Source organism: Pleurodeles waltl, chromosome 5, assembly GCF_031143425.1.
Source record: "Pleurodeles waltl isolate 20211129_DDA chromosome 5, aPleWal1.hap1.20221129, whole genome shotgun sequence".
In the NCBI taxonomy this organism is placed as follows: domain Eukaryota; kingdom Metazoa; phylum Chordata; class Amphibia; order Caudata; family Salamandridae; genus Pleurodeles; species Pleurodeles waltl.
The window spans coordinates 1140625170-1140652119 of record NC_090444.1 but is presented as its reverse complement, the minus strand read 5'-3'; the positions used below and the strand labels follow the sequence as shown (position 1 = coordinate 1140652119).

General features: G+C 46.4%; 1 protein-coding gene across 1 annotated transcript in view; it reads right to left on the bottom strand.

Moving 5' to 3' along the window:
- The window catches only part of LOC138296324 (G-protein coupled receptor family C group 6 member A-like), a 149622-nt gene that overhangs the window by 63455 nt on the left and 59217 nt on the right, over window positions 1-26950 (bottom strand). Inside the window, exons 3-4 of the mRNA XM_069235363.1 lie at window positions 10945-11808; window positions 3868-4080 (exon numbers count right to left, since the gene is read on the bottom strand). Coding sequence (XP_069091464.1) covers window positions 3868-4080; window positions 10945-11808 — 1077 coding nt within the window. The remainder of the gene's footprint in view (window positions 1-3867; window positions 4081-10944; window positions 11809-26950) is intronic.

The window sequence follows — 26950 nt, the reverse complement described above, 5'->3', positions numbered from 1 at the left end:
TGCCATAAAATCTAAAGTCCTGGTCTTTCGACAAAAAGCCAAGAAAAGACAGTTGGAATGGCAGTTGGAACTCCCTAAGAATAAGCACGTCCTGCAATTATAACTATTTTTGCATTTATCTATCAGACTCTGGCTCATACAACTTGCACGCTAAAGGATTGACAGAAAAAGCCACCAAAACAACGTATGCACTGTGCAAACTATACCACAATTTACAAAGCCATTCGGCAAAGGGGATTCTAATAGCGATATCGGGAAAATTCCTACCCACCATAAGTCATGGTCACCTTGCCTTCCTAGGGATGCTCACCGAGCCATTAGAATGCTGCCACATATAGGAAAATTTTCAGTATCCCTAAAGCCACTCGGTGCACATTGATCTGCCTAGAACTTGGGTTCATAAAAATGGACATTAAAGGTAAAAAAGACTCAATTAAATACTATCATCAGTTGACCAGGGAGGACGCAGGATCAATGAGAGGTGCCTTGTGCATAATATTTCAAGACAAAAGAGTAGATGGCTAAGACACCTTGAATCTGCCCTCAGAGGGCGTAAACAACTCACATAACAAGAGAGGCCCTAAAGAGGACACTAAAAGAGCAAGGCAAGCGCAAATCCACGGAAGAGGAAATTTGTGAAATCTTGCTGACATGGCTAGTGAGCAAGGCAAGCGCAAATCCACGGAAGAGGAAATATGTGAAATCTTTCTGACATAGCTAGTAACCTTGCTTTTAAATGAATATAGGTCCACTGGAAGAACATATCCATAGGTAACCGGAAGTGCTGACTATGCGAATGCTCCTCGGAATCAGCAGTGCACATCATATTTTGTTGTCCAGCATTGCTTGCTCAGAGGTGCATCTACTTAAGGCCAATTTTTTCTCAAAATGGCATAAGATCATGATCTGATATTCCAATAGACTCATCCCAGATTGTTACATTTATTGCTATCTCCGTAAGGATTTTTGAGATGCCTGCCTGCCTCCGGGCAATGCTATGATTGATTGATTGAATGTGGCACAAAGGTTTACAAAGTGGAGCAATGCATGCATGGCGCTACTTTGTAAATGAGGAGCATGGAAAAAGTCACTTTAGCGCTGCCTTAGTGTAACCAAAATGACGCTACGGCGTGGGTAAGGTGGCGCTAGGGGCTCTAAAGATATGCCCCTTTGTGAACGCCCATAAACCTGTGTTTGTTGACATTCACCAAACCCTAGGCCAACTCTTTCCCAAGAGATGGAATAACTTCCCTTTCCGGCTGGGATGGGGAATGGATCAACTTCAAGCGTGGATGGAGCTTGGGGCAAAGGGTCTTATAGTCGGGAAAAATGTTGTCAGCCAGTGGAAAAAAGAAAAAAATACACACGTCACGTTGCATATTGCGTAACTGTACACTGTATACAGACGCTCATTGAGAAAATAAGAGCCCCAGGGAAATGTCACATGATGTTCCAGTATGCTTGGAAACCTGTATAGAGCACAGCTGTTCAAGATTACTTCAGGAAATGTCTATTAATTTTCAAAAGAAGTAAACCGGCACCCCTACAACGGAGTACTATTACGGACGCAGTTTTATAAAATTTCGTTGTGAATCGTCGATATGAACCTCAATTTTAAAGACTGAAGACAGGATTTTTGCGAATCAGGCCGAAAGAGTGGCACTTTTTGTTACTTTCAGGCTCAATTACTCTCCCTGTCTTTAGGTGTTAAACACGGGTGTGCCATATAAAGAATTGTTATACAGCATAAGCGACTCAATTTAAAAATATAATTCAGAATATACTCCTCTAGGCTTAGACCTATATATAGAAAGAACGGACGGCTTTTTTCTTATCACAACGTTTTCCACGAGTTCTCGAAGTAAGCTGTAGCTGCAGCAGTTTTCTCAGGAATGCATCTGGAATTCAGCTTTTCTCAAGATCAGTTATATTTGATAGGGCATTGTTTTATTATGCAAAAATGCCTTATTGAATCCAAATCTGGAAACAGATTTACTCCTGCTCATGACAGGAAAAAATATGCCTTGAAGACGTTTGTGTGTATTCACCAATTTTCCATGGAACTGTAATGTCTATTCCCTGACCAGGAGACTAGAAGGTAACACTGTATCATATTGGAGTAATATTCATAAATGAGTAAATGGTTTTGTGACTATAAATTCACATTTGCATTTGTTCATCTTGTCATTTGCATACCTAAAATGAACTAAGGCGCACACATGACTTGGTGAAGAAGGCCTCATTTATATGATAGTGAATGCACTATATAGGAAAACTCGTGATGGTTGTGTTCTTTATAGGGACTGGCTAAATTACCTGATTTTCAAAGTTATTTTGAAAAGTCATAAACGTACCTATCGCATGTTTGCTCCTTTGATGTCATTAGATTTACAGCTTTGATGGGAAGTCATAAAAATCCATAGACTGACACACCTAAATCTAGGAAAATATTAGGTATTCCTCCACTTGTGTAAAGTCTGCTTGGTTAAGGTTACTGCTAAGGGTCGGTCACCTTTTTCGGCACAGGGACAATGCTTTTTTTAACTGCTGCAAGCTAGGCAGCATTTGTGGATTTGTGATACTTCATTTTTATTTTTTCTGAAGACGTTTATGGATGTAAAATGGGTAGACAAACTCTTTAGAAATGTTTGTGAATATCCACAGAATTATGATTGTAGGTGTGTACCACATATCCATTTGCCACTCCCTTGCTTCTCTCATGGAGCACTCGTGTTCCCACTCATCAGATTTATGACAGTGGAAAATCTCCTGCACTTATGGTTTTCCACCATTGTAAGGGTCTCATTTACAAGCGGCCTGCACCTCTGGTGCTTCGCTTTTTTTTGACGCATCAGTGGCGCAGGTTGCAAGGCCTTATCTACAAGGCCACACAAAGCCACTTTGCATGGCTTTACATGACCTTGTAGATAAGACGCCCTTTCATGTATTACTCTGTGTGAAAGGAGCGTTCCATGGGTGTTGCTATGGTTTTTCCAAAGCAACACCCATGTAATCTGATTCATTCCCATATTTACAAGGTTTTGTAAACCTAGGAATGCATCAGTTTCCTACACTATCCTAGGGGTGGCATAAGGATGGAGCAGTGGGGAGAAATAACATTATTTCTCCTTGTTTTTTCGAAAACACCTCTTGTGATTGTTTTTGTGCAGCAAGGTGTGCCTTCATTAACAAAAACAGTCATCCCTACAACACAGGCATCCTTGCACATTGGTGCAAGGGTGCCTGTATTGGCAAATGGGAGCAATTTGTGTGTCAGCACAGGGGTAAAGGACAGGAATTGTAGATCCAGCACATTCCTTCCCTTTTATTTTGATGCAGAGCAGCGCAGCAAAACGGCTTGCGACGCTGCCCTGCGAAAACCTTGAAAATGGGGCCCTAAGTGCACTTTGTGTAAATACTTTTGCAGTACAACTGATCAAGTGAATTTGGATATTGTTTTTTTGTTGGTTTATTCACTATTTCTGCACCAGGTTACACTTATGAACAGCAAAAAAGAGTGTGAATCTGTCACAATTTTAATGATGGAAAACATCACAAATTATATACCAGTGTGGTTAGCAGGAACAACGGGTGCACACAAGTAAACTAGAGTATCATCAGATGTTGCTAGAAACTGGATTAATCAATTTTGTCACTACTTTCAAAACAAAGTTTAAGTTTACGATTTTGATTCATATTAGAAAATCTTGTAACATTCATTTTGCCAGTAAGATCTCATCTGTGCTGTATTAACATCTAGAACGTAGCCTGACACTATTCTCGGACTTTCACTCTTCATTTATTATTCAAACAGAATATGTGACCTGGGTGTGGACATACAGATGCCAATCACTTTGCTGTACTCACTTTGTTATCCTCTGTGTTCCAAAGAATAGGATTGTCATGGAACTCCACATTCTTCTTCAACAAACTGTATCCCCCAACGATTGTAAGCCTTAGAGAGCCATTCACCGACTGCCAGTTTATCAGGTCATATCCACTGATGGAGTCTCCATTTTCTTCAAAATAAAAAGGTCCGCCCATTTGAGAAAAGTTCACTTGCTTTATTTTACCTAGTAACTAGAAAGAGACCAAATGAAAGGAAAATGAGCAACTTTTACAATATACTATTTACCATGTCCTTGATTCCATTCTTCACATTGCGGAGTCCAGACTTTAACCCTTTGGGGTCTGTGGAAACCATACAGAGATAATAGATATAACAGACTTCAGAGCACAGACCGTGAACAATCTCACCATAACCTTAACAACCCCCATAACAATTAAACTGATTTCCAAACTTAAATCCTCTTCAATACAATGATCAACTTTCTTTGGATACATTCTTCTACATTAGTTCATAAAATAAAATAAGTACTTTTTTCCTCAATAGCATAGTAGTTAACAATAGTCTACCCAAAAATACAAAAAAAAAAATATTCACCTATATTTTGGAAATGTCATTGTGCCAAGATTTCTCTAGAAGTAAAGCAGTTCATGTTGTGGCTACAATTATCTGCTTGGTGGCTCTCAGCCATTCTGTCTGAGATATGGGCTACCACTTAGAATCTCCCCTTTCCAGTGGTATCTATGCCCAGTGGGTCCCTGCTTGAGGATAGCCATAGCAGAGTGATCTGCAAGCAGGGACCTGCCCATTAGGCACCAGGGATGGGGTAAGCACAGGCAAGGGTTTGTGCTACCCCAAGCTTTTCTTTAAAATTCCATTCTTTCTGCCCCCATGATGGGGTAATTTCCCCTGACCTGTGCCCCCACAGGGGTAGAGAGCCCACTAGACACCAGGGACATTAAAAAAATATATAGGGATGAGGGCTGACCACCATGAGCATGGCAATGTCCCTACCCCAAAAACAAACAAGACAGTCTTTCTGCCTCCTGAAAGAGATGGAGGATATTACCCCTTCAGGAAACACGGACTCGGGTAGGTTACCCGCCGGTAGCGGCAGCATCGACAAACTAACTTTGCGCCTGACCACTGGTCTGTGTGGTCCTAGGAAGCGCGCTCCCTAATTGGGATGGGTGACATTTGGGAATAATTTTTTCCAGACTAATGTAAGTGATTGGATACTTTTTTCTGAGAATTTCAGGTGAATAGTAATCCACACACCTTTACGATTAGGAGATACACATAGTCATTAGGTCCTGACGAAGCATCACTGGATCCGTATGGACCACCAGGATGCGAAACATGTTGACCCTTAATAGGGATGGTTTGGAAATTCCCCCCCCCCCATTTTTCTTTTGATATAGAGTGATTGATCATTATCTCTGTTTCACTCTTGTGACTATTTTTTAACCTTGGCCTCTACCCCTCATCTTGTCTAATAAATTGATTACCCGTTGTAGGCTTTGAGAGCCAATTTTAATCCCCTCCTTTAATCTTCTTTCTTGCTTACTCACTCTTGGGGTCACGGCATCATCATTCAAAAGATCTCCGGCAAAGAGCCCCCCCATTCGGGGTGGTGCCCATCAGACATTGCAGTGCCGGTCTGACGAGGAGCAACTCCAATGATGAAGCATGACATCCTCTTGGATGTGTGAGGTTTCTTGCTCCTATATTTTATGTATCATATATTTTGACGGCTATCACCCCTTATCTGCCTACTTAGGGCCAGAAAGCTCACAAGACACCAGGGAATGTTTTGAAAAAAGTTAGGGGTAGGGGATGCCCACCATGAGCATGGCCATGCACCCACCCTAAACAAATCTGCAGACAGTTGTTCAGGCGCCCCCAGGTCGGGGGTGGACAAGGGTGATTGCTCCCAATCTGTCCACCGTAGGCATGACAGAAAGCCCACTGTACACCAGGGATTTATTTTAAATACAGGGGTGGTGGCAGCACTCCCTGGGCATGGCCTTGTCCCCACCCCAAAAACAAGGCACACAGACATTCTGCCCCCCAGGTGGTGGATGGGAATGATTACCCCAACTCTGCCTCCAAACTAGGCAGAAAGCCCACTTGTCACCAGGGATTTTCTCTGTTATTTTAAGTATAGGGGTAGGAGCTCCCTGCCAAAGGCAATACCATGCCTCACCCAGAATACATGCGCTGACACTTTTTCTGCCTACCACTGTGAGGGCAGATAGGGGTGATTCCCCCTAACCCTCCAATGGGGAGCAAAAATCCCACTAGACACCAGGGATTTAAAAAAAAACTATAGGGTTGAGGGTTGCCCACCATGGGCATGTCTGTGCCTCTACCCCAAAAACAAAGCAGAAAACCTTTCGGCCTTCTCCCCCCCGAGAGACAGATGGGGTGATTACCCTCAATCTGCCCCCTCTGCCTCTGGGGGGGGGGGGCAGAAGGCCCACTAGAGTAGGGAAAGAATTAAAATAATATATAAGGGTAGTGCGGCCCACCATGGGCTTGGCCATGCCTCCATCCGATATAAATGTGCTGACAGTCTTTCTACGCCAGGTCAGACCAAGCGGTCCTGGGAGAGGACGGTATATTTGCACAGCAAGCGCCCTCTTTGATGCATGTCTGACTATAAGGGGACACTCCCTCTCCTGGATGCCAGAGGCCATTAGCCTCTAGGGATAGGGCCCCCTCCAGGTAGTTCCTTGGTAAGGTAGGTCCCCCTCTTTTGTTTCCTTTTCTTAAACTATTAACTACCGGACAGTGTTTTCTCATACTCCTAGCGTGAGTCTTAGGGATCCTTTGCCCTGATGAATGCCCGAGACCTTTCTAGGCTCACTACTGAGGGCAGAAACATGTCGGCTTTCACTCTTTAGATAGGTGACCCTGTGAGTCCTTGCTCTCACAGAGGTGTCCCAATCTTCGTTTTTAATCACACCAAACAGACCCTACTATTAAAATACTCACACAGGTATCTGTTTAGGTGTTTTTATTCCCTAGATTAGCTGGATCCCGATCTTTCCAGACCTAGAACTGATTTACGCATTCCCTCTTGTTCTTTTAACAGTGAGGTTGAATCCGCCCAGGTGGCACTGTCCTACCTGGGTGGGGCTAGGTGGTCATATGATGAAGCATGACACTATATAGTGTGTGAGACCACCTAGTCCGTAGAGGAAATTCCCCCCTGTTCTCCAGACCCACTGCTGCCCCACCTTACACTGATACCCCTCCTCCATTAGAGGACCACGAGGAACCTGGGGCACAACTGGTGCACCAGAGGTCTGCCCCTCATCGCAATAGAAGAACCCTGTACTCCTTTTTGTGTGTTTTCAGTTATATTGGGAGTTGAGTATGGTTGTGTTCCCTTTAAATCCTTTTCTCCCACATACTCTCTCCATGTGTATTGAGAGTATTTCTGCCCCCCTGGGGGTGGATGGGAAAATTATCCTCTCTCTGCCTCCCTCCAGAGGGACACAAAGCACATTAGACACCAGGGACTGCATTTATTCAGTACATTTTTTTGGGGGGAGCACCTCTTCTGGCATATGCTTGTGCTCTCTCCTACCTAGGGGCCCAATAGGCTTTCTGCCACCCTGGACGGTGGATAGGGGTACCCACACCCAATCTGCCAGCACCCTAGTCAGTGGGTCAGGAATCCCATTAGACAACAGGGGCTGCATTCATGCAATATTTCTTTTATGGGGTGAGCATTCTCGCTGGGCATGGGTGCATGGTCCCCGTCACCAAGGAATAATCACCCCAAATCTGGTCCTTTGGGGGAGAAATCCAACTATATGCCAAGAAATCCAGAATGGCACCAAACAAAAGGATCTGATGGCCTACCCTAGCTTCTACCCACACCCCTGTCCATTGGGGCAATAGTGTCTTTCTGCCCCCCTGGGGTCACATAGGAATCTTAGTCTAATTGGGGAGGTAACCCCATATCTGAAAGCCCACTAGCCACCAAGGATTTTACATGAGGGACAAAAGGAAGGAACACATGCGTCACACTCTGACATTAGGCCATATTCCCACCCAAATGAGGAAAACCAGACTTTGTCCTCCCTGGAGGGAAGAGAGTTAGTTTGGCCCCAATCTGCCCCCGGGGAGTGGAGACCCCACTGGATGACAAGACTCTTTTTATTTTTTTAATACAATAGTGAGGAAGGTCTGGCCCAGTCTGACATCAAGCCCCACCCTCACCCCTGAGGCCTCAACAGTCTTTCTGCTCCCCTACAGACAAAATCATCCCATCCCAATGGGAAGTAAGAGAACATTTAAATCTTTAGAGTGTTGTTTCTACATATGGGCCAGGAGAGTGTGGCTAAATCCCAGTATCGTTCCACTTGCCAGGTTGAATGGCTGCCCTTTTTGGCTTTGGTAGATTGGCACCTGAAGAAAACTAGCAGACCCAGACACTTCAGAAAACAAGACATCGAGGGGAGGCTAAGGTGGCATGCCTTGTGTGGATCCCATGACTTTTTATTACCCATAATGCTCTGCATACCTCACACTCTGCTTAAAATCATGCAATATCTTAGCATTTCCAAAATCCACACAGATCTAAAAAAGTCCTACCACCTAGTGCTCCCCCACTTGTCCCAAAAAACCCTACACCACTTGTGTAGCTGGGCCTAGAGACTGTAACAGGAATTGATCAAACCATGGTCAATAGAAGTTCCACATTGGAACAACAATTGACCTTCGTTTGATTCATTCCTGTCATGGACACAAGGCCCAGACACACAAGTGGGCTTTTATCTGGACAAGTGGGGGGACACAGAAGTGTGTGTTTGTAGTCAAATGTTGAGGTTTGCAAAGGCTTCTGAGTAAGATAAGCTCAAAAGAGCCATATAAGTCACCCCACAATTCATTCCACTATGTGTCTAGCTTTCAAAAATGTGCAGGCTTGCTAGGTTTCTTTATGTGCCTGTTGAGCTAGGTCTCAAAATTCATGGCTAACCACATTGCAAGCAAGGGTCACCTTTGAGTTGAAAAATGTGATGTGTCCATGCTGCCTTTTGGGTCCCTTCCTGTATCGAGCACTAGGCCTACCCACACAAATGAGGTACCGTTGTTTTATCTGGAGTCTTGAAGGAATGCTGGGTGGTAGGAAACTTGTAGTTCCCCGCAGATTCCAGAAGATGTCCTCACAAAAATGTGAGGAAAATGTGTGGTTTTAGTAAAAGTTTGATCTTTGCATTGGCTTCTGGATAAGAAAACCTGGTGAGTGCAATGCAAATCACCCGACCCTGGATTATCCTGGGAGTCTAGGTTTTAAAAGTCAACGTGTTGCTGGTTTCCTTAGGTGCTGGCTTAATTAGTGCCCAAAATCCACAGCTATCTACATATGAAAAATTTTACAGTTTTCAGTGGAAAAATTTGATCTGTCCATGTTGCGGTGGACTTCGCTGCATTAGCGCCTTCCAAATGTACGCCAGTGTCTAAGTAAGAAGACATTTTGAAAAATGACCCTGAATCACTGTTACTATGGGTACCCACAAATTCAGAGATGTAAAAATACCCATTGCTCTTAAATTAAAACATTTGGTGCTCATTTCAGTAACAGATTTGCTTAAATCGCATTTTTCACTCTACATATTTCACCAGTAGAATTGGTCTACACTTGGTACACAATGAATAACCATTGTAAGCTTCAGCTCAGTTGTAGGCCCTGGGTACTTTGGGATCCTGGACAAACTACAAACCATATATACCTCTGCAACCAGAAGCGTCTGGTTGCAGGGGTATATAGGGATGTAATGGTACAAGAAGTTACAGACGAAATCTTTGTCACAAATGGCCATTTGTCATACTCATTTTCAATATTACTTTATTTCAAAAGTTATTTTCTATATGAAAATCTTGATGGATCTACACACCTGACCCATTCCTCAATTCAGAATTTTGACTACGTTTAAGAAATAGCTTTCCTAGAGCACCCATGGGTTTCACACCAGTTTCCACCACAAACTGGAAGTAAGTTCAAAACACAGAAAAGAGACAAATGGGCTACCTCTTTGAAAAAATACCAAAACTGTGGTGAAAAATTTGTTTTTTTGAGTCAGCACTGCATGTTCCTGAAAGCTGTAAAGATGGTGCCTTTAGCACAGTAAACCTTTCCTTGATGCCTTTTTAGGAAAAAAGACACTTTTTTGTGGAACACTTTTTCCTATTTTTCCCCAAAAAACTAAAAAAGTAGCTATTTATTTTGCCATTTACTCTGTCCTCTCCATGGGAAACAACAAACCATGGGTAGCCTCAGAATTCCAAAGATGTCAGACAAAAGGGGTGCAAATTTGGTGTGGATATATTATGTGGAAAAAGTTAGAGAGCCCTAAGCACAAACTACTCCAAATAGCCAAAAAATGACTGAGCACCGTGCAAATAAATATTTTAAATTTTTAAGACCTTGGGGCATATTTAGGCCAAATCATTTCTGGCATTTACTAAGCCACACAAAGCCACTGTGCATGGCTTTGCATGGTTTCGTAAATACAAATTAACGTAAGGTTCTGCATAGCACTGCCTTTCATTAATGTGCATTGGAAAGGCGTTCCATGGGTGGAGCATGGGCGTTTTGGCACATTCCCAGATTTACTAAAGCTAGTCAATCTGGGAATGGGTCAGAATGCTACACCTTCCCCAGCGAAGCACAATAAGGAGAATATTTGTATTTCTTCTTGTTTCTTCCTCTTTCCATGTGTGTTGCATCCTGCAGAATGCACCATATCTTAGTAGTTATGGTGCTTTTCATCTCTCCCACATTCATGCAACATAGGGGGTTATTCTAACTTTGGAGGAGTGTTAATCCGTCCCAAAAGTGACGGTAAAGTGACAGATATACCACCAGCCGTATTACGAGTTCCATAGGATATAATGGACTTGTAATACGGCTGGTGGTAAATCCGTCACTTTTCCGTCACTTTTGGGACGGATTAACACCTCCTCCAAAGTTAGAATAACCCCCATAGTGGCTTACCTTGCTGCACTGCATTGCATACATTCTAGGCAAATCTTCCCCTGTTTTAGATACAAATGCAATTTGAAGAAGAACTGTACTGTACCTGGCCAGGAGGGTAGGTAAAGTTACTACTACTGCATTTTCCAGCATCACATAATAAATCCTGCAAGCCATGTGCTATTGCACTCACTGCCAAATAGGCACCGTATGTGGTTCCACGTTCAATGTTTTTCACCAAGAAGTCATCATTTTCAAATAATACATTGTCTACAGTGCAAGCCAATGGTGATTTGAGTTTCAGTGCATCTGAAGCATTGCAGGCCTGTGCAGAAGACTGGGTCTCCATGCAATGCTTATAAATGAGGTACTCATCACTGCAGCCAAATCGCGCCTCCTTGTACTCCTCAATAAATGCATTAAATACATCAGGACGTGGGTTCATATTTTTCACATATTGATCAAAACCATCAATCATGTCATTCTTAAAGGAAAACCCAAGCACAGTCCCTACTTTGGTGACACCTATTAGAGAAGCAAATTCTCTTGAGCTAGACCAGGCATCACTCGCAATCCAGGTTCTTTTTATTCCATGTTTGATGAATTCCCCAAAGAGTTGAATGACAACGGTGCTTTTTGCAATCACGACCACAACTTTTGCAGAAGATTTTTTCAGCCTGTCAATGATGGCATGTATGTTTTCAGCCATTTGAGGGTGACCCACATCTGAGTGTATCATTTCTTTGAATGCAATGCAGATTGATTCAGCTTCTATATCATCTGAGGCACTTTGCAGCGCAGACCGTCCATAGTCGTCATCGCTAGCGATCATTCCCACCCAGTTCCACTGGAACACTCTTAAGAGTTTGGCCAAAGCCTTTGTTTGGTAGACATCACTTGGAACTGTGCGCAGAAATGATGGGAATCTCCTTTTATCACTGAGGGTAGCTGCAGATGAGCCTGGGCTGATCTGTGTGAACAAAAAAAGAGTTCATGCAAATAATCATGCACCCAGAAGCAAACTGCCACCCTAAATGCAAGGCATTAAATAACAAACCTTTCAACATTTAGAAGAGATTCCATTGCCCAAACTCTCCTTATCATATTTGTGAGAAATGGAGTTGTTGGTTGACTGGGGTGTGAGCCCTGGTAAAGCAACAGCCATAATCCCTTCCAGGGTAAACCACAAAAAGTCACTTAATAAACTTGTGCTAAACCCTGATTAGTTTGTCAAAAAAAGCCGTCAGGCTTAACTCAGAGGTGATGTGTAAAGGATTTATGCAGCACACATGCATTAATTAAGTGAAAGCACAACACAAGAGTTAGAAAAACAGTGTAAATTGCAATAACTTATTTAACAAATTGGCAAATTTGGTAAATATCGAATCTGTTTAACCTGAGTTATAATTTTTGTAAGTATTTAATAAAAACTAGCGCCTAAAAGATAAAAGCGCCAACTATGGACATCTAGTTGTGCAAAACCAGGTCAAAGTAGAATAATATGGCCAACCGCAATGGACCACCACTGGGACACAATAAGTGGATTGGGCCCTGTCAGCTCTTAGCTTTGGACCTAGAAGAAATTTTTAGAAAAACAATTCTGAGAAGGTAAAATTCAGCAGGGCCTCGCTGCAGTATGTGTCCAAGGTGGGAGCATCATCACCGGAAAACCTTGGGTCAAAGCTACGGGGAAGTTTTCTACATTCGGACTTAGGGCCTGAATTAGAGTTTGGCAGAGAGGTTACTCCATCACAACAGAGACAGATATCTTGTCCGCCGAAATATAAATCTCATTATATCCTATGGGATCTATATTTCTGTGATGGGATATTGTCACCGTTGTGATGGAGTAACCTGTTGCCCGAAATCTAAATCAGCCCCATAGCCTCTTTTTTCGAAGTCAAAATCTCCAGCGGGACAAGGCACAAGGCTGTAGCCGAAGACAAATCCACAAGGCCAAATACACCTTTGGCGAAGGACAGCTGAAGCTTTGCTGCTGCAGAGAAGAACTTAGCGGGAGAAGCCACAAAGTCAAGCAGGTTGCTCGAGTGTTCCCCCTGGTTTTCAGAGCAGTTTTTGGTCAAATAATTTCCAAATCCTCTGTTTTGGGATATGGCCATCTGGACACTTTTAGCACCTCACCTAAGGGTCCAGGACTGGTGGGAAACAACTTGGGGGCTCAGGACTCAAAGCAGTCTGGATCCAGGTGTGGGTTCAAGATGGAGGGAGCCTTTTTTGCCCCTGTGGCTCTGAGCAGGAGCCAAGCAAACTAGCCCTCGGAGTCCCTCCGGTAGTCCTGGATTCAAGGTGTAGCGCACAACAGCAGGGATAGCCTCAGGGGGATTAAGGCAGGCTCCAGACATTAAAGCTTCTTCCAGGTGTAGCAAAGCAGTATTGCAGAGTGCACAGCAGCAGGCAGTCCTCAGAGAGTCCTTCAGCATGTCCAGGAGTGAATTAAAGAGTTGGTGTCTGAGGTCCTATTTTTATACACTTGTGCCCTCCTTCTGGAAGGTGGAAGAAGCTTATAGACAGCGGCTTTGAAGTGCATGATACTTCTTGACTCCCCTGCCTGGCTCCAAGCTGGCTACAATGGCAATGTGGAGGAGATAGTTCCTTTGTGTGAATGCTAAATGCTCCCTATTTAGTTGCAAGTGAGACTGTGCTAAGCTCCTCCCCCATCCTGCCAGCAGATGGCCCATTCAGGCACACCTAATCTGCCTATAGTGTGATTGTCTAGAAGGAATTCACAAAGTCCAACTGTCAGTTACACCTATTCATGTGACCCAAGACAGGCTGCAGGCACAAAAGGGCTAAAAGCAGAAAAATGGCAACTTTTTAAAAGTGATATTTTCAAAATTGTAATTAAACAGCTGACTTTAACATTAAAAGGGATTTCATTACAATTCCAAAAACACTGAACATTACATAACAACCTGCTCCTAATTGGAAAGTACAGCTTATTAAATGTAATAAGGAATCTTCTTGTTATCCTATGGGAGGGGTAGCCCTCCCATTAGTGAACAACGAATTTAGGAGTTTTTTGTGACCAGGATATGTAAAACTTGAAAGTACATGCCCACCTTTTAATTACAATGCATGCTGTCCTTTGGGTACCAAGGGCCAACCTGAGGAGTGACTTATATGTAATAAAAGGGGAGGTTAAGGCTTGGCAAGGGGAATTTATTGTCAAGTTGATGGCAGTTTAAACGGCATTCAGGCTGCAATGGCAGACCTGGGACATGTTTTAAGGTGCTACTTAAGTGGGTGGCACACTAAGTGCTGCAGGTCCACTGCTAGCATTTAATTTGTAGGCCTGGTATACCACTCTACAAGGGACGTATAAGTAAATTAAATATGCCAGTTGGATTTTGGCCAATTTAACAATGTTTTAGGAGAGTGAACACTAATACTTTAGTACTGGTTAGCAGTGGCAAGGTGCACAGAGTCCTAAGTCCAACAAAAATAAGTTCAGCAAAAAGTGGAGGGAAAAAAGACAAACATTTGGGGGTTGAGCCTACAGAGACTGCCAGGTCCACCAATATTAAATCTGCATGACGAGCACCCATGTTGTGCTATCTTGCTGTGCATGTTCATGAGAGGTTCTCCAATTTTGACTGAATTTTAGTGATCCTGCTGACTCAACAGGTGATTTGCTAATAATAACCAAGCAAAATTTTGACAACTGGAAAACTTGATCAGTCTTCTTTATGTTGCACCCACAAGTACGAATACATTAGTATTGATGCCTTCTTCCTCTCATAGAGATAGCCTTCAAACTTGTTGAGCTCAGAAACATGCAGAAGTAAGAGACCAGTAGCCTCCATGAAAAAAGTGGAATATAAGATTTAATGTGTTGAGCCACATGATGGCTACTAAAGGTAAGGCAATTAACTCATATCCAATAGAGGGCCTGATTTAGAGTTTGGCGGAGGATTTACTCCGTCCCAACGGTGATGGATATTCTGTCCACCAAAATATAAATCCCATTATATCTAATGGGATATACATTTTGGTGGTTGGGATATCCTTCACCGTTGTGATTAAGTAACCCCTCCACCCAAACTCTAAATCAGGCCAAAAGTTATCACTGTATGTGTCTAAAATTAGATAATGGTCAATGAATGCAGTTGCTTACTGTTTGCTTCTCTCACAATACTAGCCAAAGAACTATAATACAAGACAAATTCAGAACTCTATTGTGGCTCTGCTCTTTACAGAGCAATGAAGTTGCCTTACCTGCTGATGCTTTAAGACATCTGTACTACTGTATAAGTAGAACACACAAATAAAAACATGTATGTAAAAAATATGGAACAAAATATTTTTCAGTCACAATGTATACAGTTTGTAATATCAGTGGGTTGGTCGATGTAAAATATTTTTTGTAATCTATACCACCCTGTCTGTAAGCCAGAGAGGCTGGTCTGACTGCCTTTTATGATGCAATGTATCATTGCTTTGTCACTGTAATTGTGGGCTCAAACCATTAGCCAGTTACACCCACCCAAGTTGAGGTGGTATCTGATTCACAAATGGTGGTTGTTATATTGTTCCCTTAGGGATTCATGTCATGTAGCCTCAGAGGAGCAGACAGCAGACTAGGGGACCACTCCATGCTCCCCCGGTGTCTTCTCAAATGGGACACCTTTTTTAAAGCAGAAGCTGTCCCTTTAGGGACACTGTCTGCACTTTTTTTTTTTTTAAAGTAAGGATACTTTTGGGTCAGGCTAGATGAGAAATCGAGCATTGCAGAATAGTCATGTCTCATTGTGTGAGACTACCTTATAGCTGAAAAACTAGGATAAAGCAAACCCAACACTGTTAATCTAAGATCATATCTCTTTAGGTCTCGCCTAAGACAGTTCATGATATATAGTTTGTAAGATTTTTTTACTAACATTGGGCTATCAGGCCACCCATTGCTTACCACTGGTTGGCTTCATTGTCACTCTCATCTGCTTGCTTCTTATTAGTCATCTGCCATAGGCTTCCTTTCTCTTCATTAGTTTTTCCTCCCATGGATGCATCACATGTGTCCTTCCATTGCTCATGTTTTTAAGTCCTCCGTTTTCATTATGTTTAAGCACTCTACCAGAGTGCATATTTTTTAGCTTGCTCCCTCATGTGCTTCCCCCCTCTGACTTCCTCTTACCCACCATCTGATGTCTGTCTGCTGGCCCCAGACCTCCCTCTCTTGTCGATCTGATTGGCCCAAGCTTCCCACCTCCATCCCTCAGTTGCCAACCACCCCATCCACAAGCTCACCTCACTAACACAAAATCCCTCCTAAGAAGTGCCCAGTGCTGGTCATCATAGCCCTCTTTTCACTTTTGTCTGTGTTGCCTCCCCACATGCCCTCACTCAATTTGCGTTGCCTCTAGTTCTGCCCTCCTTCCCTGCCAAACATTACAAAAAACTGAAATTACAGAAAAAGTACTATTACAAGGTCAGACCTGTCTGTGTCATAGTGCTTTCTTACATTTTTGTCTATGTTGTCACCACCACACACCCTCCTTCCCTGTTGCCTTTTACCTGATCCTCTCTCCAACCCCACCAGTGTGCTTTCATCCACTTGTATATTAGTTATCTGGGTAGATTGAAAATATGTTTATTTTTCTAGAATTTTTCTTGAATCTAGTGGGAGTTAATATTTGCACCTTGTTAGAAATGGGGTCTTTGGTTGGCAGTCAGGTTACCCCCTGTCCAAGCAAGGACCCTCACTCTAGTCAGGGTAAGTCACAGACAATCCAAATGATCCTGTGCCCACCCTCTGGTAGCTTGGCACTGAGCAGTCAGGCTTAACTTAGAAGGCAATGTGTAAAGCGTTTGTGCAATAAATCATACAATAACACAATATAGCACCACAAAAATACACCACACAATGTTTAGAAAAATATATAGGTGGTCATTACAACCCTGGCGGACGGTGTTAAAGCGGCGGTAAGACCGCCAACAGGCCAGCGGTAAAGAAATTGCAATTAGGACCGTGGCGGAAACCGCCAACAAAGACAGCCATTTTAACACTCCGACCGCCACGGTGGTACAAACAAACAGCGCGGCGGTCACTGCCAACAGACAGACGGGAGACAATGTACCGCCCACACTATTATGACAGGCCAATCCGCCACCTTTTCCGGGGCGGATTCACTGCGGATAAAAACACGGCGGAAACAGGAATCCCGAAGGAAAAACGCTCACCTCTACACACCCCACGAGGAACGTGGATGCCATGGATCCGGAAGTCCAAATTCTCCCTGCAGTAGTCTTCTTGCTCCTCCACCAGGAGTACGAACGCCAGCGGCGAAGACCACGGTGAGTACTGCACCTATGACACAGAGGAGGGGGGAGGCAAAAAACAGGGACACACACACGCAACACGCAATACCCCCACCCACTACAACACACACACTAATGCATATCAATACATCACAGTTACACCCACCAAACCCCCCGTAAGAATGCAAAGACAATAGAAAATGAGTGTAACCATTGTAATATATTAAAAGCAAGTAGGCAGAAATATATATATACACCCTGTACAAAATATATACCAAGCATAGTAGTCCAAGTAGTGCTCTAACAAAGTCCGTGGAACACTGGGACCATACGGTATGGGCAAGGCCCACACAAGTCCCCGACCATGACGGAGAGAACACTGCAGGGGCATCAGAGAGCAACTAAACAGGCACCTCATGGGGAGGGAAAGGGGGGGCACCTCAGCCGATTGAGTGCACAACGCCAAATCCACGAGGGGGCCACATGCCCACTGTTCCATCCTGGGGAGTGCAAAGCCACAGTCTCTCAAGTCTCTACAGTGGGTGGGTTGCCCACTGTTCAATCCTGGGGAGTGCAAAGCCACAGTCTCTCAAGTCTCTACAGTGGGTGGTTTGCCCATTGTTCAATCCTGGGGAGTGCAAAGCCACAGTCTCTCAAGTCTCTACAGTGGGTGGTTTGCCCACTGTTCAATCCTGGGGAGTGCAAAGCCACAGTCTCTCAAGTCTACAGTGGGTGGGTTGCCCACTGTTACATCCTGGGGAGTGAAAAGCCACAGTCTCTCAAGTGGATAACAGTCTCCACTGGTTTCTGGAGGGGACATGGTGCCCAGAGTGCTTCATCCTGCTAAGGACAGAGGTAGTGGATGACAGTCTCCACTGGTTCTGGAGGGGGCATGGTGCCCAGAGTGCTTCATCCTGCTAAGGACAGAGGGAGAGGATGACAGTCTCCACTGGTTCTGGAGGGGGCATGGTGCCCAGAGTGCTTCATCCTGCTAAGGACAGAGGGAGTGGATGACAGTCTCCACTGGTTCTGGAGGGGGCATGGTGCCCAGAGTGCTTCATCCTGCTAAGGACAGAGGTAGTGGATGACAGTCTCCACAGGTTCTGGAGGGGGCATGGTGCCCAGAGTGCATCATTCACCTCGTGACGGACTCAGTTGCATCAGTGCCCTTGCCGCTCATGGGCCAGCTGTGCTTGAGATGGCAGTGCCCTGTTCAGCGGTGCTTGAGATGGCGGTCTCCATTGCAGGGACTCAGCTGCTGGCGGTCCTTCATGGCCCAGCGGGGCTTTTGCTGGCCGTCCTTCATGGCCCAGCGGGGCTTGTGCTGGCGGTGGCCTCCTGGGCAGCTGGGCTTGTGCTGGCGGGCCTGTCCTGGGCAGCTGGGCTGGTGCTGGCGGTCTGGTCCTGGGCAGCTGGGCTGGTGCTGGTGCTGGCGGGCCTGTCCTGGGCAGCTGGCTGGTGCTGGCGGTCCGGTCCTCGGCAGCTGGGCTTGTGCTGGCGGTCCGGTCCTGGGCAGCTGGGCTTGTGCTGGCGGTCCAGTCCTGGGCAGCTGGGCTGGTGCTGGCGGGCCTGTCCTGGGCAGCTGGGCTGGTGCTGGAGGTGGCCTCCTGGGCAGCGGGGATGATGGTGGTCTTCTCCGCCGTGCTGCTCTTCCCAGACTTGCCGGGTTTCTTGTGGCCCTTCCACACCTTGGATGGTGTCACAGCTGACTCCACACTCCCACCGAGAACCCTGGGAGCGGCTTTGGTGGCTGGAGTCTTCCCCCTCTCCCGCCAGGCACTGGCCAACTTCTGATGCTTCACAGGTGGGGGACTGTCTGTGCTGTGGCTCCGTGCCACACTGGCTGCCCTGGTGGCCGGTGCACTCCAGATTCCGGTGACTACAGGCACCACTGGTCCCGGAGATGTTGTGGCTGAGGTGCTAGTTCGGGACCTATGAGATGGACGAGGTGGGGGAGGTGTGGGAAAGAGGTCAAGGTTGGACAGGAAAAGTTTTTGGGACACACTGGGACGGGTAGCTGGAGGGGGTTTGGGAGTGGAGGAAGAGGTGGTGGTTGTAGGAGGTGTTCGTTTGCTGACTTTGGGTGAAGGTGCATGCGCTGGATGCTGTTGTGAGGTGGATGGCTGTTGGGTGGGTGTGTGCCTGTGTTTGTGTATCTTGGGAGGGGGCGTCACAGACGCACTGGGAGAGGACACAGGGGACGTGTGAATGGTAGTGGCGGTGGTAACTGCACGTGAGTGGGGTGTGGTGGTGGGTGTGCTGGAGAGGGACATAGTGGCTGTAGAGGTAGTGCATGCAGGTGTGAGTGTAGACGAGACTGGGAGGGAGGAGGGAGATGAGGAGGAGGGGGACACAGTGGAGGCAGTGGATGTTGGTGTGTCTGCATGTGTGTGATGCTTGCTTGAGTGCCTGTGGGATGTGTGGTGCTTATGTTTGCCTGAGCTTCCCTTGTGTGTTGACGAGTGTGCATGCTGGTCTGTAGGTGTGCTTGGGATAGGCTGAGGTACAGGGGATTGGGTCGGGGAGGAGGAAGTTGGAGGGGGGAGGCTAGACACAGGGACAATGGCTGCCCTCAGTGCTGAGGCCAGAGTCTGAAAAGCTCGCTGAAGGACCACCTGACCAGAATGAATGCCCTCCAGGAATGCATTTGTTTGTTGCAACTGCCTTTCTACACCCTGGATGGCATTCAAAATGGTAGACTGCCCAACAGTGAGGGACCTTAGGAGGTCAATGGCCTCCTCAATGAGGGCAGCAGGGGTGACTGGGGCAGGGCCTGAGGTGCCTGGGGCGAAGGTGATGCCCACCCTCCCGGGTGAGCGGGCACGTGGCAAAGGCTGAGGTGCTGCTGGGAGGGCGGTGTTGGAAGGGGGGGTGGTGGCTGTACCTGTAGATGGGGGTGGCACAGATGTTGCCGCCACCACAAGGGAGCTCCCATCAGAGGATGAGTCCGTGTCACTTGTCTCAGCTCCTGTCCCCGCCGTGGAGCTCCCCTCGCCCTCCGTCCCACTGGTGAAGTCCGAGTCCGTAGTGTGGCCCTCCATGGCCATGTAGGATGCAGCCCCCTGGTGCTCCGGTGCCACTGCTCCTCCGCCTGATGATGCTAACGCACACAAGAACAGGGAGACCACAAAAAGGGGGGGGACGACAGAAGAAAGACATGTTGAGTGCATGCATTACCGCTACTGTTGGCGGACACGACGGACACAGAAACCCCCTGCACTACGCCGCGCTCTTGGGCTTCACTGTTCAATTCCTGGGAAATGGCCTACAAGGCTATGGACGACATCTGCACACATAGATGACACAGGGGCATGTCTAGGTGTACTAGGCACTCTACAGAGGTGGGGTGGGGTGCCACATGGCCTGCCTTAAGGAGGGACCTTGCCTACGGAACTCGCCCTGGCCTTGGGGAACCCACAGCCCACATCCCCCACCCATACACCTCCATTGCACGCAATGTCAGCAGAATTAGAGTGTACTCACCCCCTTGTGGCTGCTGTGATGCCCTCAAGCGCCCATCCAACTCCGGATAGGCCACCGGAACATTGGGGGGTCATGGTGCGACGGGCACCCCTCCCACGTTTGGAGGCCATCCCCAGCTGAGCCTCCGCCATCTTCTTGCTCCAGCAGGGAATGTCCTCCCATCTTTTCCGGCAGTGGGTGCTCCGTTTGTGGTAGACCCGCCAGGTCCGGACTTCCTTGGCGATGGCACGCCAAATATCTTTTTTCTGATGGGCGCTGACCTACATGAAATGTACAGGGAGAAGAGTAAGTAATTACCAACTGCACCATCAAACAGATTGGCCCCCATCACCACCCTTGCCATGTGGCATATGCATTCACCGTCTTTCATGCACGCAGCACTCTCCCCCCTTCCTTCTTGCATCCAGCCCTCTCCACACAGGCATAGCCCATACAATATGCTCCCTGTGTACTTACCTGTTTGTCTGGAGGACCGTAGAGTAGCGTGTACTGGGGGAGGACCCCATCCACGAGTTTCTCCAACTCCTCCGATGTGAAGGCAGGGGCCCGTTCCCCAGACACTCGAGCCATTGTCTCTTCCAGACCGAGATCACAGCAGCACTTGCAGTGTAGGTCCTCTCCTGTCGATGATCAGGTATCAAGTGATTGAACAGATAGAAAATGGCGGTCACGTCCGCGGCTGTGCGTACCGTCACCGCCGGCGTACATCGTCATTGGCTCCTGGGACCCATAGGGTCCAATGTTAACCAATGCAGCATTGCGCCGAGGTCTTCGACAGCCTACCGCGACGGTGTACAACGCCAGCGCAGTTACCTCACATCCCATTGTCCCACTTTAGAGGTCAGGCAGCCTCCATTTCAGGGGCCCACATGGCTTCATTTTCAACTGCGTCACACATACCTAAGCCTAGACTCAACACACATACAGGCCACCTTTTGTGTATGCATGGTGTTCTGGGTAAACTGTGGGTACGTACCTCTGAGATGCTTGACTCTGTGCTCGCTGTTGTCCTTCATAGGCAACGTCCGCTGGGAAATGTGAGGAGATGGCGGTATCCTCCGTTGTACCGACCATTGGTGGACTTGTCGACAATGGAGGGGCGACATGTGATTATCACATACAGGCTTGACCATGCCACGATCCAAGAACTGTGTACCAAGTTGGAGCCAGACCTGATGTCAGCAATCCGCCATCCCACAGGAATCCCACCTCAAGTGCAGGTGCTGTCAGTGCTCCATTTCATTGCAAGTGGGTCTTTTCAAACAACAGTGGCCATAGCATCAGGGATGTCCCAGCCTATGGTTTCCACCGTATTGTCCAGAGTGTTGTCTTCTCTTCTGAAACACATGCGGAGGTACATCGTTTTCCTCAGGTGGAGGAGGTGGAGGAGGTGCCTAGAGTGAAAGGTGATTTCTATGCCCTGGGACACATCCCCAACATCATAGGTGCCAGTGATGGGACACCTGTGGCTTTGGTCCCCCCCGCAGGAGTGAACAGGTGTACAGAAACCGGAAGAGTTATCATTCAATGAATGTACAGATGGTATGTTTGGCAGACCAGTACATCTCCCATGTGAATGCCTTGTTCCCTAGCTCAGTGCATGACGCCTACATCCTATGGAACAGCAGCATCCCTTATGTGATGGGTCAACTCCAGAGGCACCGTGTGTGGCTCTTAGGTGAGCACATGGAAGCAAGACAGTGGGAATGGTTGTCTGAGTCTGGGGATATCCCTACAGGTTAGTGCGTGTCTAACAGTTGTCCCTCGCCATTTGCAGGTGACTCTGGTTACCCCAACCTGTCATGGCTACTGACCCCAGTGAGGAATCCTAGGACAAGGGCAGAGGAACGCTACAATGAGGCCCATGGGCGAACTAGGAGGGTGATCGAGCGGACCTTCGGCCTCCTGAAGGCAAGGTTCCGGTGCCTCCCTATGACAGGTGGATCCCTATTCTACTCACCAAAGAAGGTGTGCCAGATCGTCATGGCCTGCTGTATGCTTCACAACTTGGCTTTGCGACGACAGGTGCCTTTTCTGCAGGAGGATGGTCCAGATGGCGGTGTTGTGGCAGCTGTGGAGCCTGTGGACAGTGAAGACGAGAAAGCAGAGGAAGAAGACATGAACAACAGGGACTCAGTGATCCAGCAATATTTCCAGTGAGACACAGGTAAGAGTACAGACCTGCCTACTACATGTACTTTAACACTACTACCTGTCTACTGTCTGTCGTTTTCACCTAGTGTATGGTCACTGAGTTGTCACTTTCCCTTTACGATTTCACAGATGTGGGTCCCACTGTGTGACATCTGCTTAGATTCCTCATGGACTAGAGCTGTGTGACATAGGTATGCTGACATTACAGTTGAAAGAAAATTTTGTCACTGTAATTGCTAATACACTATTTCGAAATCACAGAAAGACTCCAGATTGTTTTTTGCTTTAAGGGTGTTTATTTAAGTGCTCAATATTGGAGGGGGTAGTTAAATAGTGAGGGGTGATGGCGGAGGAATGTCCATGGCAGAGTTCAGTCTATTAGTCTCACAGGTTCATTGCCCATATGGGCATAGGAAGTGGAGAGGGGGAAGGTTAAGTATGAACAGGGTGACAAAGTGGGACAGTAGGGTGACAATCAGGGTGGTCTAATTTCTTGGCGGGGGTCTTGGCATCGTGCTCTGTCTTGTTCATGGATCTCAGGGACCGTTTGCGGGGTGGTTCTCCCTCTGCAGGGGTGGGGTGCTGGTGTGGTGGTCCTGTGGCGGGGCGTCCTGTCCACTAGCGCGGGCGGAGGTGGTGGGCAGTTCATCGTCCATGCTAGTGTCAGGGGCCCCTTGTAGTGCCACAGTGTCCCTCCTGGTGTTCACAAGTTCCTTCAGCACCCCTACGATGATGCCCAGGGTGGAGCTAATGGTTCTGAGTTCCTCCCTGAAGCCCATATACTGTTGGCGCTGGGTCTCCTGAAACTTGGCCAGTACCGTTGCAATCGTCTCCTGGGAGAGGTGGTAAGCTCCCATGATGGAGGAGAGGGCCTCGTGGAGAGTGGGTTCCCTTGGCCTGTCCGCCCCCTGTCGCACAACAGCCCTCCCAGTTCCCCTGTGTTCCTGGGCCTCCGTCCCCTGGACTGTGTGTGTCAGAGTCACCAGATCCTCGGGGTTTGCGCACGTTCCCAACACGTCCTCTAATGAACAGCTCCAAGACTCTGATAGACAATTCACAGAGACTGTGAGAGTTCAAGAGGGGAAGAGGGGATTAGGAAGGGTACTGCTGGGAAGGAGACCTTTAATGGGAAAAAAGGTTAGAACACACAATATAACCTGAAGTAAATATTAATAAACATAGTCATCCTGAAAATATGAGCAATCTTGAATTGCAGTTTTAAAAAATGAACAGATTTTGTGATGATCAGATACCTGTAATGGAATCAAGATTAATTCAAATAAAACATTTCTTATTCAAGCATGAATTAGAATAACAAGAATATGCATAATAGGAGCATATAATATTGCATCTAGAACTTCTGATCCTATATATATTTTCCTTGAAATGTTTTCAACACAGATTACACTCTTAAAACACTAGAGAAGAAATATTTTTCAATGGGTTCAATAGTTCAAGAAATATTTCCCATACTTATCAACTCGAATTGTACTAAGCAATTATTCTGGAATGGTAATATGCAGTTCACAACATAAATAAACTCTAGTAAAAAATTGCATGTCATGCTGACTCGAATGCTACCATGCAAAGTCAAGAAATGGTTGCACAATAAATAGCAACAGGTTTTGAAATTATCTTAAATTGAATTATACATCGTACCACTTCAAAACCTTCTTTTAAATGTCAATAAATAGTAACACACAATGTATCACAAGCTTTTAAAGCTTCATAAATGAACCACGCCTCTTGCCGATTCGTGATCAATCATGTATGTGTCAATAAATGTCAGCGCGCAATGCAACTCAAGATTTCAAAGCTTTTCAAACGAATCGCGCCTCCTGCTGATTCATAAATATCCACGTGTATGTCAATAAACACTTGCGCGCAATGTAACTCAGTTTTTCCTTTTTAAAGCTTTTCAGACAAATCGCGCATCTGTTGATTTGTAAACCTCAACGCGTATGTCAATAAACGCTGCCGCGCAATGTAACATGGGTTTCAAAACTATAAACGAATCGCGCTTCTTGCCGATTCATAAACATCCATGTACACACTTTAACAAAATACTCGAGTGCACTTTTTATAACCTTAAAACAAATTGTTGACATAAATAAACGATCAGATCTTAGAATGAGATAATTCTAGATAAAATAAACGGTTTTGGGAATAAACCCAAACTACAGTCTTACCACCCAGGAACAAGATGCACCAATGAAGATTTCAAAGCAGAACTGGGAGATCAAAAAGGCCACAGGAACTGAAGTTCTGGAAATAGCTGCTCTTCTGCACTGGAACCTCTGAATAGTGAGCACTGGGAGTTGGGCTGACTCTCCTTATATAGAGTCTTGGCCCAGCCCAGAACCATGCCCAGGCATGCTGCAGGGAAAGTCTCTGGAAGGCCCTGGAAAGAGGTCACACCCTAACCCACTCTGAAAACCTGTAGCAATACCTTGCAAAGAAACAGTATTTGTAAACATATTAAGAATAAGTGTTTAGGATTGAACTCTGCAATGCAAAAGGGTAAAATACAACATATCAGCACAATGCATGAATCATGTTATTTTGAAAGTGATGTTTTTTTGCATTTTTTGACGCCAATAGAGCGCGCACTGTTCTGGTGTTGACAGTGTGCCCACTGCCACTGCACCCAGGTCCCTGTTGATGTTGGGGTGGTGGGTTACCCTGGGTTCCCTGTAGTGGTGGACACACAGCTGATTGACGTGTCCTTGGGACGGAGGTATGGGACCGCTGGGTGGGTGCTGTGCTGGTGTTTCCAGAGGGGGGAAGGTCTGTGGTGGCCTGTGACTGGGTGAGGGGAACCGACTGTCCAGAGGTCCCCGATGGGCCGGGCTGGTCATCTAGGTCCAGTTGGAAAGAGCTGCTGTCATCACTGTGGGCCTCTTCTGTTGGTGGTGTGGACCCTCCTGTCCGGTGACGTTGGGTAGGGGTCGTGCAGGGATATAAAAGCATGATTATTGCACCTGTGTGTGCCATGGTGTGCATTGGTTGGGTGACCGTGTACCCCAGTGCTTGCATTCCTGTGTGGGACCTTGTGTGATGATGGTGTAGGGGGTTGTATGGGTATGTGCAGTGGGCATGCTTTAGTGATGGGTGTCCATGCTTTGTTGTTGCATGCAGGGTTTGGTGTTGGGATGGGTGGTTTGTGATGTTGGGACATATGTGAGGAGGTGGAATGCTGGGGGTGAGGGTGGGGGTATGTGTTGGCATGCAGGTACGGTAGGGGATGTAATAGTTAAGATTTGACTTACCAGAGTCCATTCCTCCACCTACTCCTGCGAGGCCCTCAGGATGAATGTTAGAAATGGGGTTTTTGGTTGGCAGTCAGGTTGCCCTCTGTCCAAGCAAGAACCCTCAGTCTAGTCAGGGTAAATCACACACAATCCAAAATCAGCCTGTGCCCACCCTCTGGTAGCTTGGCACGAGCAGTCAGGCTTAACTTAGAAGGCAATGTGTAAAGCATTTGTGCAATAAATCATACAATACCATAATATAACACCACAAAAATACACCACACAGTGTTTTAGAAAAATATATAATATTTATCTGGGTATTTCCAGGTCAAAACGATCAAAGATGCAATATGAATTTGTAAAGATATCACTGAAAAGTGATATAAAGTGTCTTAAGTCTTTAAAAAGCAAACAAAGTCTCTTTCAAGCACAAAGTACCTGGTTTCTGGTGGAAAATCTCGCAGGGATTACCAGATGTCCCGGGTCTGTGCGTGGATTCTCCTGCTTGTTTTCCGGCTGCGCGTCGTTTCGCGGGGCTGTGCGTTGAAGTTTTGATCTCATGGAAGGCGTCGCGTCGATTTCTCCTCTGGAAGTCGGGCGGTGTTGTCCTTGCGAGGCCGTGCGGCGAAGTTCCGGTCGTCCCGAAGGCGTTGCGTCGATCAGCGGCATTTTTCTCGCTGTGGAACAAGCTGTGCGTCGAAAATTTCTGCGCACGAAGCGTCCAAGTGAAAGAGAGAAGTCCTTTTGGTCCTGAGACTTCAGGGAACAGGAGGCAAGCTCTATCCAAGCCCTTGGAGAGCACTTTTACAGCCAGACAAGAGTTCAGCAAGGCACCAGGCCAACAGCAAGGCAGCAGTCCTTTGTAGAAAGCAAACAGGTGAGTCCTTTGAGCAGCCAGGCAGTTCTTCTAGGCAGGATGTAGTTTCTGGTTCAGGTTTCTTCTCCAGC